Here is a 15,990-nt window from a genome sequence, read left to right on the forward strand (position 1 = left end):
TTAACAAAGAGTTGCAGTCAGTTTTGTTATGGGTGGCCAGTAATAAACTGGTCCTGAACATCTCTAAAACTAAGAGCATTGTATTAGGCACAAATCATTCCCTAAGCTCTAGACATCAGCTGAATCTGGTAATGAATTGTGTGGCTGTTGAACAAGTTGAGGAGACTAAATTACTTGGTGTTACCTTAGATTGTAAACTGTCATGGTCAAAACATGTAGATTCAATGGTTGTAACGATGGGGAGAGGTCTGGCCGTAATAAAGTGATGCTCTGCTTTTTTGACACCATATTCCAAAAAGCAAGTCCTGCAGAGTCAAGTTTTGTCTTCTCTTGATTATTGTCCAGTCATGTGGTCAAGTGCTGCAAAATACCTAGGTAATAAGCTGCCTTTGGCCCTGAACAGAGCGGCACATCTTGCTCTTCATCTTGCTCTTCATCAGAGGGATAATATAAATAGTATGTATGCCAGTCTCTCTTGGCTAAGAGTTGAGGAGAGACTGACTGCATCACTTATTTTTATAAGAAACATTGTTGAAAATTCCAAATTGTTTGTGTAGTCAGTTTACACACAGCTCTGACACACACACTTACCCCACCAGACATGCCACCGGGGGTCTTTTCACAGTCCCCAAACCCAGAACAAATTTGAGAAAGCGTACAGTATTATAGGGAACCATTATTGCACGGAACAGCTTTCCATCTCATATTGCTCAAATGAACAGCAAACCTGGTTTCAAAAAACAGATAAAGCAACACCTCACGGCACAACGCCTCTCCCCTATTTGACCTAGATAGTTTGTGTGTATGTATTGATGTGTAGGCTACAGTATGTTTGCCATTTTTAAAATGCATGTAGTTCTGACCTTGAGCTGTTTATTAATGTTATGTCATGTTTCATGTTTTGTGTGGACCCCAGGAGGAGTAGCTGCTGCTTTCACAACAGCTATTGGGGATCCTAATAAAATACAAAATAAAAAATCTAGCTCACATGATTCTAATAATCAGCTGGTGAATCAGGTTAGATAAAATGGGGATTAGAGCAAGAGCCTCCAGGAAGTTAGCTTTAGATAAAACAGGGATTAGAGCAAAAGCCTCCAGGAAGTTAGCTTTAGATAAAACAGGGATTAGAGCAAAATCCTCCAGGAGGCTAGCTTTAGATAAAACAGGGATTAGAGCAAAATCCTCCAGGAGGCTAGCTTTAGATAAAACAGGGATTAGAGCAAAATCCTCTAGGAAGTTAGCTTTAGATAAAACAGGGATTAGAGCAAAATCCTCCAGGAAGTTAGCTTTAGATAAAACGGGGATTAGAGCAAAAGCCTCCAGGAAATTAGCTCTCCAGGAATAGGGTTGGAGAGCCCTGGTCTATGATATGACTAGTGGGTAGGAATACAGTGTCCACTCCACTGTGTCTCGATGAGCGGTAGGCTGGTGTTGACAGGGCAGGAATGCTGCTGTTCAGATAACAACAACAGTCTGGCAACGCTAGAACTCTCTCAGCATAATTCTACATTGGACCATGCTACTCTAGTCTACCCTCCACTAGCTGTGCCTTCACAACAGCAGAACCCACGTTTGGTTCAGTCAGTTAACTGGGGTGTTATTCAGTTTAAACATTTCATGATATGATCTGAATACAGCAATTGTTGTTCCGCTACTGTAAAGGCCCAAGACTTGGTTGGAGTGGAGGATACCAGGCACTGCACAGTGCATAGGACTATAGTCCTATGCGTGGATGCCGATTGTAACATTGCCACCCAATGGTGTTTTAGGGTTACTCAACTTTGCTTTGGGAAAATGGCTGAAATCCTAACATGTATTTGGGGAATGTTACGAGATTTGCCTCATAAGCTCTCTGTGTTCCAGGAAGAGTTGAGCTGAGGGTTGTACTACAAAGCAGGATCATTGAGTTAGCCAGCTAACTCCTAAATATTCTGAAATAACTTCTTTTTTAAATTTCTTTAAAAAAAAAAGCTTGAAATAAGCTTGAAAATTAATAGTTATTTGTGGTTGTTTATCAAAGTTAGCTGGCTAACTCATTGATTCTAGTTTGTTGTACACCCAACAGGTCTCAGTAGCCTTGTTTTTACCTGCTGCAAACATGCATCCTGTCCTGATCTTGTCAACAGTCACATTTTCAGACATTCTTTCAAAAATAATGTGTATTTATTTATTTTAAGACTCATATTGATGCCATAAGTCAATGCTCCAACTTGTCAAGGATTTTAGAGTGCTGGATAATGATGATTTAAATGGTTTCACTGTCCAGATCTGTCTACACTTGCAAGCCTGACTACCTCCGGAGGTTGTCAGGGAAATCTGATCACAATCAGATCACAATGCGTCTTTTAATCTTCTACACCTGTCTAAAAATGTGGTCACAATCAGAACGTGGACAAGATCAGGACAAAGAATGCATGTTAGCACCAGTCACGGGGCTAGTGACAACACAACTAGCTCCCAGAACTTTGAGGGTATAATATGGATGAGATTTTGTCTAGATCTAGGTCTCTCTAGATTTAAACCCTGGTCTTATGAGTCAGGTAGGTGTCAGGGTCACTGTAAAAGTCAACAGTCCATTGCAGCAGAGTCATTCAGACCAGTGTCCCGTGAGTGTTTAGCCCTACTTATAAACTGAATGAACTCTCAGAGAGTTCTCTTTTAGACCTGACCTGCTCTTCCCATGGGGAGATCTTGAAGAGTACATCACACTACATGCACTGTACCATGCTGCACAGCTGTGCGGTCTAATGTATGCAGTCTAGTAGAAGTAGCAGTACTATGATATGGACAATTGACACAATTCAGAGAACATGAATCAGTGTGAAAAGAATTGTAGTTATTACAAACATTACATCACAAGAACACTTGCCATACTTCATATAAGCATAAGTATATGAGCTGATGCATTATTCACGAGAAAGAGCGTAATGTGATTGATCAGTTATGCACAGAACAGGATCACTTTTTGTTCTTCTAAATATGTTTTCATTGATATAGTCCAGTTATGAGTGTGAGGCTTCCAACCCACCATACTCGTCGTACGCCCTGTAGGTGAGGTAGTGTTTGAGTGTCGGGGGAAACGGGACGGTAGCCATGACCTGTGGGTCATTCAGTCTTCTAGGGGTCATCTGTCTCCTAATGACCAAACGACATTGGTGCTGCAGGGACCGAGGGTTTTCTGGGGATACACACACATGGACGGGCACACACACACACAAAAAGTCAGGTTATTCTGTTCATGATGATGGAGAGTTGATCTGTAAGATATTTCAGTCTTTCCATTCCCACTGTTTTCTGTCCACTACTATTGTTTATTAGCAATGATGCTGCCTTACCCAGAATGTCACAGATGTCTGGCCACTCTTTCTGTTTCTCCAGGACCCGTAGGAGGTTGGGGCAGATACGTGGGTGTCTGACGTAGTCCAGAAGCATCCGCACCACACTCCCCGCCAGGTTGACCACCGACGACAGGGAGATGATTTCACAGAACTGGAGCAGAGAGCGAACAGGACAGCGAGACTGACATCAGAAGGACACGCAGTGGAACTGGACAAGGTATTAGCTACACTTCCTGTTATGTTCTAAGTTAGACCAACACATTCTACATCAGTGGCGGCCAACCCTGGTCATAGAGGACCACAGTGTGCGCAGGCTTTAGTTCCAGCCGAGAACAAAAACACAGAACCTGTCTTCCTCCAGAACCAGGACTTTCCTACTTCCTGTATTCTAAATCAAAGATTGGGGGCCTACTCCTGTTGTACTGGAATAGGCCAGGAATAAGTCTACATGACTTACCGAGGCTCTGTAGTCCTGGTTATAAAATAAAGTTCTTCTATGGTTATGTTGGTAGTCGACCCTGGAGTCGCAGTCTATATCCTGTCCGTTGCCGTGGTTACACAGGAAGCACTTCTCTATGTCGTAGCCGTTGTTGAGCAGCAAGCGCAGAATCATGTGATCTCTGAGACAGTACTGCAACGCGGTGGGAAACAGTGTGTCACTGATCATTCTGAAGTAGCAGTTGACTTCGGCACCCCTGGACAATAGCAGACGCACCAGCTCATACCTGGGGTGGGATGGGATAGAGTTAGACAGGTGATGTCATAGAAGAGACCAGGAAGTAGGAAATATATGGGAGCTGGGTTGAAGATAAAAGGTTAAGACAACGTCATAATTACAAAAAGGAAGCTTAAAAAAATAAACAAATTCATCGGACCTAGCATGGGAGCCAACAAACTGTTCCAATATATAGAAGTTGGTGATGTCACTGGTGTGTTCCATTCAGTTTCATTTATACAGTGCATCTGAAAAGTATTCAGACTCCTTAACTTTTTCCACATTTTGTTACGTTACAGCCTTATTCTAAAATGTATTAAAATGTCCCCCCCCCTCATCAATCAACACACAATACCCCATAATGACAAAGCAGAAACACTGTAAAATACTTTATTTACATACTGTAAGTATTCAGACCCTTTGCTATGAGACTCGAAATTGAGCTCAGGTGCAACCTGTTTCCAATGATCATCCTTGAGATGTTTCTACAACTTGATTGGAGTCCACCTGTGGTAAATTCAATTGATTGGACATGATTTGGAGAGGCAAACACCTGTCTATATAAGTCCCACAGTTGACAGTGCATGTCAGAGCAAAAATCAAGCCATAAGGTCGAAGGAATTGTCCATAGAGCTCCGAGACAGGATTGTGTCAACACACAGAGGAAGGGGTACCAAAACATTTCTGCAGCATTGAAGATCCCCAAGAACACAGTGGCCTCCATCGTTCTTAAATGGAAGAAGTTTGGAACCACCAAGACTCTTCCTAGAGCTGGCCGCCCAGCCAAACTGAGCAATCGGGGGAGAAGGGCCTTGGAGAGGTGACCATGAACCCAATGGTCACTCTGACAGAGCTCCAGAGTTCCTCTGTGGGGATGGGAGAACCTTCCAGAAGGAAAACCAACAAGATTATCTGGTCTGATGAAACCAAGATTGAACTCTATGGCCTGAATACCAAGCATCATGTCTGGAGAAAACCTGACACCATCCCTATGGTGAAGCATGGTGGTGGCAGCATCATGCTGCGGGGATGTTTTTCAGCGGAAGGGACTGGGAGACTAGTTAGGGTTGGCAGAAATATGAACGGAGCCAAGTATAGAGAGATACTTGATGAAAACCTGCTCCAGAGCACTAAGGACCTCAGACTGGGGCGAAGGCAGCCAAGTCAACGCAGGAGTGGCTTCAGGACAAGTCTCTGAATGTCCTTGAGAGGCCCAGCCAGAGCCCAGGCTTGAACCCGATCGAACATCTCTGGAGAGACCTGAAAATAGCTGTACAGCGACACTCCCCACCTAACCTGACAGAGCTTGAGGGGATATGCAGAGAAGAATGGGAGAAACTCCCCAAATACAGGTGTGCCAAGTTTGTAGCGTCATACCCAAGAACACTTAAGGCTGTAATCGCACCAAAAGTGCTTCAACAAAATACTAAGTAAAGGGTCTGAATACTTTTGGAAATTTGACATTTCAGTTTTTTTATTTTTAATACATTTGCAAAAATGTCTAAAAAAGTGTTTGTGCTTTGTCATTATGGGGTATTGTGTGTAGATTAAGGGGGCGGGGCAATTTAATCAATTTTAGAATAAGGCCGTAACGTAACAAAATGTAGAAAAAGTCAAGGGATCTGAATATTTTCTGAATGCACTGTAGCTATTGCAGAGGTAGTTGGTGAAACACGGACTACTCTCAAGTGAGGAATAACCTTCCCCGAGGGAGACATTAAGAATTGCGTTATCCCAAAGCTAACACCTACTGTAGGCTTAGTTCAGTGGTCTAACACGGTCTTGAGTTACCCATACAGATACAGTCTCATACCTCCCAGCGCGTACAGCCACAAGGAAGCAGCGTAGCGGGTCCAGGTCAGTTTTGGCCCCGGCGGCCAGCAGCATCTCTGTGCAGGTGATATCACTGTTGGATACGGCGAAGTAGAGTGGACTCCGCCTCATGTCCCCGTAGCTCTCTGGTAACACAGTAATAACAACATGCTCAATTATCCAAAACATCCTAGGAACTCAGTCGGGGTTGAGAGTTAGAATAGTAGAATACACAATGTGCCATTTTGAAATGTGGTTGTACATCGGCAGTTTTTCTCTTGTTATGTCAGTCCCTCAGTAGCCCATGTCAACTAACATTTTTTAGATAGTCTAGACAGCATGTAAGTTAAGGTCACGTACCCAGGGGCCTTGACCTCCCATTGGCCCACACAGGAATCAACCTCACAACTCTGAAGTTACAAGAAGGGCTCCCTTATGAAATAGATTATGTGTCCATGTGTTTGCCCAATTGTACTACCTGGGTTGTGTGTGTCCATGGATTGTACCTGAGATGTGTACGTCCAGCTGAGCGTTGACATCGAAACCTTTCTCTATGAGCAGCTTCAGACAGTCAACATGGCCGCCATCTGCTGCAGAGTGGACTGGGCTCTGGCCTGACAGACGGATGGCCCTCTTAGTGGTGATGGGGATGAAGGTCCTCAGAGCACTGGGACAAAGACAGCATCATAGATCAGATTGTTGATTATACCAGCACTATTGAAACAGGATCTAGACTATGACCTGAACAACTGCTTCTAGACCCAGGGATGGATAATTCCTCAGGGGTAACACTTTCCATGAACTGGATCATCAGATAACTCTCTAGCCGATGTCTTGATCAATTGATTTCCACAAAGACCAGCATGCTTTCCAGTAGTTGTTCTTGACATCCCTGTTCTAGACTGTTAGTAATATATGCCATTTAGCAGACGCTTTCACACAAAGCAATTTACAGTCATTATGTGCATACATTTTACACAGGGGATCATCTACGTCCTGGGAATCGAAACACAGTTCTGGCGTTGCAAGCGCCATGCTCTACCAGCTGAGCTACAGAGGACCGCGTAGTAAGAGTCAGCCACTCACAGGATGTGTCCCTCATAGGCGGCTCTGTGTATGGGCAGCTGGCAGGCCAGACTGGCAATGTTAGGGTTGGCTCCAGCTTGCAGGAGGAGGTATATGCAGTCCAGGTTCCCTGAGCCGGCTGCATCGTACAGAACAGTGTCTCCGTTATATGCCTGGGCGTTCACGTCGCCACCTGGTGGGAAAGGAGGACGATTAACCCTACTGTAGTCCTGTAGACTTGTGTTCAAGCCAAACTTTTAGGTAAACTGATATGAACAATCAGTTGATATCAACTATTTTTCAGTTCCTTGTAAATGTATTTTTGGCTGTTCTTCGAGAATGTATATTTGCCTAATGGTATGACAATACGTTTAAAATGTTTACATTATTCATCAAGGACAATCTAAGGCCTCTGATTGGCTCGTACCGTTCTTTATGAGTATATCCAGGACCTCGGCATGGGCGTACTCTGCTGCGATGCCCAGCGGGGTGACATTGTGCCCATCTACAGCTGTCACCTTGGCCCCATGTCTCAGCAGAAGCGCCAGGATGGCACTGCAGCCCACCTGGCAAGATAACACACACACTTTTTAAGGAGAAGGGAATTACAATAAAACATTGTTTTTTATGACATGTTTTGGCATTCCTGGACCTTGATGATAGGGTATACGGCTGAAGAAGAAATATAAACAAGACTACAGGTGTAACTCAAACTCACCTTGGCTGCCTCGTGAATGGCCATCCACTTCTTCAGACACACCTGTTCCACGAAGGCCCCACAATTGATCAGAGTGGACACCATGTCATATGATCCCTGTCTCACCGCTAACACACATCAACACAGGACGACACATAACAAAACAGAACTTGCATGCTTGATTGACGACATAGAACAGTGCCTGAATACAGTGTGTGTGTGTGTGTGTGTGTGTGTGTGTGTGTGTGTGTGTGTGTGTGTGTGTGTGTGTGTGTGTGTGTGTGTGTGTGTGTGTGTGTGTGTGTGTGTGTGTGTGTGTGTGTGTGTGTGTGTGTGTGTGTGTGTGTGTATCTATCTCTATATATATATATATATATATATATATATATATATATGACTGTGCGTGTACCAAGCAGCAGTGGGGACTCATTCAGGCTGTTGGTTTTGTGTGGAGATGCTCCATGCCGCAGTAGAGTCCTGACATTCTCCAGCAGACCCTCCTGAGCAGCCAGAATCAACGCTGTGTCCCCGCCTGCAGTCACATCATCCACAGTCCCATCACAGGAAGCTGCAGGACCACACACACAAAAGTAATGGGAATTAAACACATGTGTTATAGAAGTAGTACTGTAAGTGGCTACGGGTATTTCAGGTACTAGTTGTGAGGTACTGCTGGTGGTATGTGGGCCTCTCACCCAGCAGGACCTGATCCAAGACCTGTTCCTGGGACTGCACGACGGCTCTGTGTAGGGGAAGCCACCCTCTGCTGTCCCTCTCTGTGAAAGCCTGCAACCCAGACAGCTCCTGCAGGGTATACACATCACCTAGGGAGAGACACCACACAGAACCCTACGTTAGGATTATGGCTAGCGTTATGGCTAGGTTTAGGGTTGAACCCTGATGTGGACATAAAGCTAGGGTTAGGGTTGAACCCTGATGTGGACATAAAGCTAGGGTTAGAGTTGAACCCTTTATGTGGACATAAAGCTAGGGTTAGGGTTGAGCCCTGATGTGGACATAAAGATAGGGTTAGAGTTGAACCCTGATGTGGACATAAAGCTAGGGTTAGGGTTGAACCCTGATGTGGACATAAAGATAGGGTTAGGGTTGAACCCTGATGTGGACATAAAGCTAGGGTTAGGGTTCAACCCTGATGTGGACATAAAGCTAAGGTTAGGGTTAATAGCTTAAGGGTAAGGGTTGGGCTAGGCAGTTTGAAAGGCACGGTCGGTGAGGGGTAGTCCTACCTTGCTCGATGGCAGTCACTATCCTCAGATAGTCACCATTGACTGTTGGCATGCTGTTGAGATATGGGTAAACAAAGTCAGGGAGCGGTGACAAACGTACTGCGGGATGTGCGAATAATACATCCATTTTCTGAATACCTGTCTATTGATAAGTCTCGAATACTCTCTCGAATGGCATACTCAATAAGCTCCTCCTCACATCTATCGATGTCCTCCATTCCTACAGAGAAATGAAAAAGAGTAACCAAAAGGTTACCATGATCCTCAATACTATTTTATTGATTTAACTAGGCAAGTCAGTTAAGAACAAATTCTTATTTACAATGTCAGCCTACCGGGGAACAGTGGGTTAACTGCCTTGTTCAGAGGTAGAACGACAGATTTTTACCTTCAGCTCAGGGATTCGATCTAGCAACCTACCCACTAAGCTACCTGCTGCCCCCTCGATCTAGCAACCTTTGGGTTAACTGGCCCTACGCTCTAACCACTGGGCTACCAGTCTCCCCCAAATGACTCATGTCACTGCAGTCTGCATAGATCAACAGACACATCCTAAACTATAGGCATGCAGACAGGAATGTCATTGCAATGACAAATTAAAAGGTTTTAAAGCACCTTCGTCGCTATCAAATATCCGAATGAACGGGCAACTCCAGTCTTACCTGTAAAATCTCCAGTGAAAGTCCCAGTCTCCGAAGGTTTGTTGGCTGCAAACTAACTTTTATGTTGGTGTTTGCAGGAGTAATGGGATATTTTTAGACTTGACATGCCTATAATATCAGCCCCACACACTCTGAGAATGCCTGTCACACTGTCACATGCAGTGTTTCGCTATCACACTAAACACAGTTTATCATAATCAGATTTAATTGACTATAGGAGCCATACAGTATAGACAGGCTGTCCGGCTTACAGCACACAAGTCCTACATTATTTTGATATTGCTAGTATGTGTAGTGTACCCACTTCGAATGATTTTAAATTACCATTTGTAATACTTATTTTTCCAATCTAATCATTGAACATGTATTGTAGGATCCATTAATAAATAACATGTATTTAGGTTACTGAATAAGATGACTCATGTCTACAGTCGTGCCCAAAAGTTTTGAGAATGACACAAATGTTAATTTTCACAAAGTCTGCTGCCTCAGTTTGTATGATGGCAATTTGCATATACTCCAGAATGTTATGAAGAGTGATCAGATGAATTGCAATTAATTGCAAGGTCCCTCTTTGCCATGCAAATGAACTGAATCCCCCAAAAACATTTACACTGCATTTCAGCCCTGCCACAAAAGGACCAGCTGACATCATGTCAGTGATTCTCTCGTTAACACAGGTGTGAGTGTTGATGAGGACAAGGCTGGAGATCACTCTGTCATGCTGATTGAGTTCGAATAACAGACTGGAAGCTTTAAAAGGAGGGTGGTGCTTGGAATCATTGTTCTTCCTCTGTCAATCATGGTTACCTGCAAGGAAACATGTGCCGTCGTCATTGCTTTGCACAAAAAAGGCTTCACAGGCAAGGATATTGCTGCCAGTAAGATTGCACCTAAATCAACCATTTATCAGATCATCAAGAATTTAAAGGAGAGCGGTTCAATTGTTGTGAAGAAGGCTTCAGGGCGCCCAAGAAAGTCCAGCAAGCGCCAGGACCGTCTCGTAAAGTTGATTCAGCTGCGGGATTGGGGCACCACCAGTACAGAGCTTGCTCAGGAATGGCAGCAGGCAGGTGTGAGTGCATCTGCACGCACAGTTAGTCGAAGACTTTTGGAGGATGGCCTGGTGTCAAGAAGGGCAGCAAAGAAGCCAATTCTCACCAGGAAAAACATCAGGGACAGACTGATATTCTGCAAAAGGTACAGGGATTGGACTGCCGAGGACTGGGGTAAAGTCATTTTCTCTGATGAATCCCCTTTCCGATTGTTTGGGGCATCTGGAAAAAAGCTTGTCCGGAGAAGACAAGGTGAGCGCTACCATCAGTCCTGTGTCATGCCAACAGTAAAGCATCCTGAGACCATTCATGTGTGGGGTTGCTTCTCAGCCAAGGGAGTGGGCTCACTCACAATTTTGCCTAAGAACACAGCCATGAATAAAGAATGGTACCGACACATCCTCTGAGAGCAACTTCTCCCAACCATCCAGGAACAGTTTGGTGATAAACAATGCCCTTTCCAGCATGATGGAGCACCTTGCCATAAGGCAAAAGTGATAACTAAGTGGCTCGGGGAACAAAACATCAATATTTTGGGTCCATGGCCAGGAAACTCCCCAGACCTTAATCCCATTGAGAACTTGTGGTCAATCCTCAAGAGGCGGGTGGACAAACAAAAACTCACAAATTCGAACAAACTTCAAACATTGATTAATGCAAGAATGGGCTGCCATCAGTCAGGATGTGGCCCAGAAGTTAATTGACAGCATGTCTGGGCGGATTGCACAGGTCTTGTAAAAGAAGGGTCAACACTGCAAATATTAACTCTTTGCATCAACTTCATGTAATTGTCAATAAAAGCCTTTGACACATGAAATGCTTGTAAATATACTTCAGTATTCCATACTAACATCTGACAAAAATATCTAAAGACACGGAAGCAGCAAACTTTGTGGAAATTAATATTTGTGTCATTCTCAAAACTTTTGGCCACGACTGTACTTACTACACAATCAAACATGCTGAGCTTTTATTTTGAAAAAACGAGGACGTGTTGACGTCATTTTTATTCGACAGAAGTGACCCAGAATCCGTAGCGCCCATAATCATGGCTGGCGTTCTGAAAAAGGTACGAGTCGAGGTCATATTATGATGATGCTTTTGTGAAAATGTAATGTGCTTTTATTTATTCAGTTAGTTTACTGTCACTTTACAATCGATATGACCTTTTGTCGCTTCCTATTGACAAGCATGTGTGTCAGCTAGCTGTTAGGCTGGCTCGTCTCCTCGCTAACAAACTTAGCTAGCTTGCTCATTTGCTGGAGGGTTCGTGGATATATACTTTGATCTGCTATGTCAGGGTTAGTTACCTAGGCCAGGGGCTTGTCCGTTGTGAAGTAAATATAGCCAATTTAGATGGCTGACACGATACGAACTCAAAGGTACATGACGTTTTATCCATATGTTCTGTAATGTTCCACCTTCTGAGTGCCGTATGACTATTTTACCCAGGAGATTACTAACGTTAGCTAACGTTAACTATGTAGTCTCGCGTGCTAGCTAGCTATTATGCTCATTGTGTGTCATATTTCCCTCCAGACAACAGGCTTGGTGGGACTGGCCGTGTCCCACAACCCTCATGAGGTGAGTCTCCAGTAATGGCCATAAACAGCAGTAGTGGACCACGCCTACTTTGGTATGATAATGTAACGGTCTGTGCGTGTGTCCCCTCAGCGCCTGAGGATCTTGTACAGTAAGATCCTGGCGTCTCTCCAGGTCATCCCTCAGGACGCAGCCTACAGAAAGTACACAGAACAGCTTGTCAATGACCGCTTTGACCTTATCAAAGCTGTAAGTTACACTCCAACCATCCTCACTCTCACATCTAGGGTCAGGTGAAGTTTAACAGAGTAGAACTCTTCCTACCAGCTCTCATTGTGACTGTGATTTCATGTATTAGCTTGAACTTGTATGAACTTCTGTGAGGTAATCCCCCTTGTTGACTTTTATATTTATGATATCATAAATTGTTTGGAATGGCATCTGTGTTTCAATCCATATAGATCATTTCATTGTCTTTCTTCATTTCGATTGAAAGGAGCCTGATGTGGAGAAACTAGAGAAGAAAATCAACTGTGGTCAGATCGAGGAGGTCATTCACCAGGTACAGAGAGGAGCCTCACACTCTTTTCATTGCATCTTCCTCCTAAAGTTGCTTTCTCTATCCACGTTTACACCTGGTTTCTACATGCGTCCGTTGTCCTGATCATGTCCAAATTCTGGTTCGGTGTAGACACATTGTGATCAGATTGTGATTATATCTTCCTGACCACCTCCGGAGGTAGTTGAAGACGCATCTTGTGCGGATATCCTTGAAGTGTAAACAAATCCGGATAACAAAAGCGTATAAATTTGGCCAACGTTATGGTTGTCCCGCCCCCTCAAAAAATAGCAAACAGTTGAATTAAGATCATGGACCCAACTGGCACTGTGGTCGGATATGCCACAGTCCAATACCGCGTCCAGCTCTGCTTAAAATTGGCATAAACATTTTTCTATAAGAGATATTGTCCCGAATGAGAGAAAAAGGGTTCTCACATCTAATGCCAGGCCAAAATAAAATCTTTGAAAACATCATATTCTACAGAAAGGCCAAGGACTGTAATAGCAGAATTTAAAGTGTTGGGGATGCATGCAGGGACGGACTATGATGGAGCAGAAGAGAGCAGTGTATAGATGGGCCTAATGTTCCCCCTGTACCTAGCCAGAATGAACGGTGGGCAGGTGGTGAATAGTCCACTTCAGTTATCAGATACGAACATAATACAGTGATGTTATAATGCAGTCCTTTTCGGATGTCAATCAAGTGCAGAAGATTTCCAAACTGATGCGTTGAGGCGCATAGCTTTCTGTAGCCTAAGCGTGAGCGAGGCTACTGTCCAATAGGCTAGTGTAGGCTTCAATCACGAAGGACTCTTCAGGCTACTGTCCAATAGGCTAGTGTAGGCTTCAATCACAAAGGACTCCTCAGGCTACTGTCCAATAGGCTAGTGTAGGCTTCAATCACGAAGGACTCTTCAGGCTACTGTCCAATAGGCTAGTGTAGGCTTCAATTACGAAGGACTCTTCAGGCTACTGTCCAATAGGCTAGTGTAGGCTTCAATTACGAAGGACTCTTCAGGCTACTTTTAGATTGACTCTGTTCCTTTATAAAGCCTTTGCTTTACAAGCTTGCTCCTTTGTACTTTTTATAGATTGCTGCTTTTATCCATGCATTTTCATAATTTGACCACACGTCTTGCTATAGGTTATCATTTTGAGGTACCATTAGCGAATTATCAATGATTGAGGAAACTAAACCACAGTCATTCTCCCAGCATGTTGCTTTTTTATTCCTTTAATACTGTTTAGGCCTATACTAAAGGTTATTTACAATGTGTATGTAAACATCGATGCGTAATGAACAACCCTATCCTGACTTATTTGGATAATGCGTTGCGCCATTCAGAGATGCACTTTGTAGCCTACTCTAACTTACTGTGTAATAATAGTATTTTGTACACACATCCAGATATTCAAATCGTTTGTGTGGTGACGTTTTTAGGGATTGGAGAGATTCTCTGAATATTGGACAAGTCGAGGTTAACGAAACAGTAGTCTGTTACGCCCAGTCTTAAATCATTGGATAACAAAAGTAGGCTGTAATGATGAGTATAAAACTATTGATTATAAAAGCGTGCTGTTTTCTGTCATAACGGTAGGTCAAATTATTTTGCCAACAGGGAGGGACCAAGGAATCTGGTCACAATACGAAGTGGGCAGATAAGAATCCCATTTTATTACCGTGTGTAGACACAACAAATCTCGATCGGATGACGACAGCCATGTTAATGGAAGTTGTAACCACGGCTACAAAAACCTCCCACATACTGTCTCCCTCCTCTTCCTCATTTATCATACATCTCTTGCCTTATCTGACCCACTCCATTTCCTCTTCCCTCCAGGCGGAGTGCGAGTTGGCTCTATCCAGGAAGATGGCAGAGTGGAAACCATGGGAACCACTGATTGAAGAGCCTCCTGTCAACCAATGGAAGTGGCCCGTTTAAAGACTACTTGCTGTATTTGTCTGTTTGTGTCAGTGTAATTACTTCATTCCTAATGAAGCATGTACAAATAAAGCTGTGGAAATATTTTCCCTATCCTTGTAAAACTAATCTTGTACCTTTTTGCCTTGTGGGTACTGAGTGATGACAGCTCCATAAAAACACTCAGCCAAACCAAGGAGAATGAATGGATGTTAAATAGCAAGGTACTCATTTTGTTGCAAACGGTTTGCATTAATGAATACACCATGTGATTGGATCATCTTGATCAGATCACGAAAAACACAATGCAAGGTGTAACCAGGGCTATGAAAAAGCATCATCCAATCCTAGTGCACCTCACAAAGATCACTTAAATGTAAGATTGGACAAAAGTCTGAACTGGCACCCATGTGGGTTGCAACATGCATATAATACCCACCTGTAAGGCCGTGACTTTATTTATACTGGACTTCTTCAGGAAGATCAGTCATTTTAATCATCAAGATACAAGCCTTCACAACTTGTTTAACGTCTCGTTTTATTATAACCACAACCTTAGAGCTTTACATCGACAGGACCTCATGAAATAAGACAACATATGAACAGTTCTATAGACCAGACAGGGGAAAGAGCTATGTGTAATAGACTAAGGGCTTTATTCAACCCAGATAGCACACTCTGAACCGACATCGTTTACCGTGAATGCAGTCTCCACTAACACGGCCTTGAAATTAAAATGACGCTTTAATGCGGATTGAATAGAGCCCTACTATCAATCATTCCTTATAAGTATTGTACAAAATTAGGTTAACCATAATAACTAGCTAGCGTGTATTTCCCATTCACTGGTATGAATCACGGGTAACTGCCCCCTTTGTGCTGCCCTCTGTGGCATAGCCATAGAATTAGCAGAACAGACTTTTTCATACAATATTGTGGGTAGTTTTCCGTTTGAATTGCTGCTCATCACATCCATAGAAACGAGCAACACAAAGTCATTTCAATAATGGAACCTCCTGTTGGGTGGCCCATAAAAAAAGCCAAAGGATTTTCATAGCCATGTCCGTTCTACTAATTCTATAGTCATAACATTCATAATATTGGGATGTGTTCTTCACTGAGCCGTTCTCCATGCCCATGTAAAGTGCAGACAGTTGCATCATGCGAGCTGTAGTTCCCTCAGGTCCTGGAGTTCTGGGCTCCGCTGGTGGCCCTCTGCAGCAGCTGGACCATGATGGGGTAGACAGGGGCGAACTCCTTCCCCTGACGAGCCCTCACACTCTGCATGTAGGCCTCCAGAGCACCCCTAGCACACACAGAAGGAGAAGGAGATGGCATTACTAAAGGCACACTACCCAATAGAACTGATAGGAA

At 43.7% G+C, this 15,990-nt stretch overlaps 2 protein-coding genes and 1 pseudogene across 2 annotated transcripts; 1 reads left to right on the forward strand and 2 right to left on the reverse strand.

Annotated features, from left to right (window-relative positions):
• Positions 1–592: 592 nt before the first annotated feature.
• asb15b (ankyrin repeat and SOCS box containing 15b) lies at positions 593–9,640 on the reverse strand. The gene is made up of 13 exons (XM_042300191.1): positions 9,537–9,640; positions 9,013–9,094; positions 8,875–8,927; positions 8,323–8,451; positions 8,037–8,195; positions 7,649–7,755; positions 7,358–7,496; positions 6,952–7,123; positions 6,372–6,532; positions 5,867–6,011; positions 3,796–4,063; positions 3,336–3,489; positions 593–3,178 (listed from the first exon to the last, which is right to left on the reverse strand). Exons 2-13 carry the CDS (start codon positions 9,090–9,092, stop codon positions 3,003–3,005), a joined length of 1,743 nt encoding a protein of 580 aa, XP_042156125.1. The 5' UTR covers positions 9,093–9,094; positions 9,537–9,640; the 3' UTR covers positions 593–3,002.
• Positions 9,641–11,586: 1,946 nt separating this feature from the next.
• On the forward strand, positions 11,587–14,745 carry LOC112216881 (NADH dehydrogenase [ubiquinone] 1 alpha subcomplex subunit 5). The gene is made up of 5 exons (XM_024377023.2): positions 11,587–11,660; positions 12,131–12,175; positions 12,266–12,382; positions 12,630–12,695; positions 14,536–14,745. The coding sequence occupies exons 1-5, from the start codon at positions 11,640–11,642 to the stop codon at positions 14,635–14,637; spliced, it is 351 nt and encodes a 116-aa protein (XP_024232791.1). The 5' UTR covers positions 11,587–11,639; the 3' UTR covers positions 14,638–14,745.
• Positions 14,746–15,137: 392 nt separating this feature from the next.
• The window catches only part of LOC112216882, a 43,113-nt pseudogene continuing 42,260 nt past the window's right edge, over positions 15,138–15,990 (reverse strand).

Source organism: Oncorhynchus tshawytscha, linkage group LG17 (genome assembly GCF_018296145.1).
Source record: "Oncorhynchus tshawytscha isolate Ot180627B linkage group LG17, Otsh_v2.0, whole genome shotgun sequence".
In the NCBI taxonomy this organism is placed as follows: domain Eukaryota; kingdom Metazoa; phylum Chordata; class Actinopteri; order Salmoniformes; family Salmonidae; genus Oncorhynchus; species Oncorhynchus tshawytscha.

Bases quoted from the DNA above. Each gene is read 5' to 3' on its own strand.
- asb15b (XM_042300191.1), bottom strand. From the start codon at position 9,092: ATGGAGGACATCGATAGATGTGAGGAGGAGCTTATTGAGTATGCCATT. The intron at 8,928-9,012 runs GTATTCAGAAAA...ATATCTCAACAG, and splicing joins CGAGACTTATCAATAGACAG to CATGCCAACAGTCAATGGTG. The intron at 7,756-8,036 runs GTACACGCACAG...GATGTGTGTTAG, and splicing joins TGAGTCCCCACTGCTGCTTG to CGGTGAGACAGGGATCATAT.
- LOC112216881 (XM_024377023.2), top strand. From the start codon at position 11,640: ATGGCTGGCGTTCTGAAAAAG. The intron at 11,661-12,130 runs GTACGAGTCGAG...ATTTCCCTCCAG, and splicing joins TGGCTGGCGTTCTGAAAAAG to ACAACAGGCTTGGTGGGACT. The intron at 12,383-12,629 runs GTAAGTTACACT...TTCGATTGAAAG, and splicing joins GCTTTGACCTTATCAAAGCT to GAGCCTGATGTGGAGAAACT.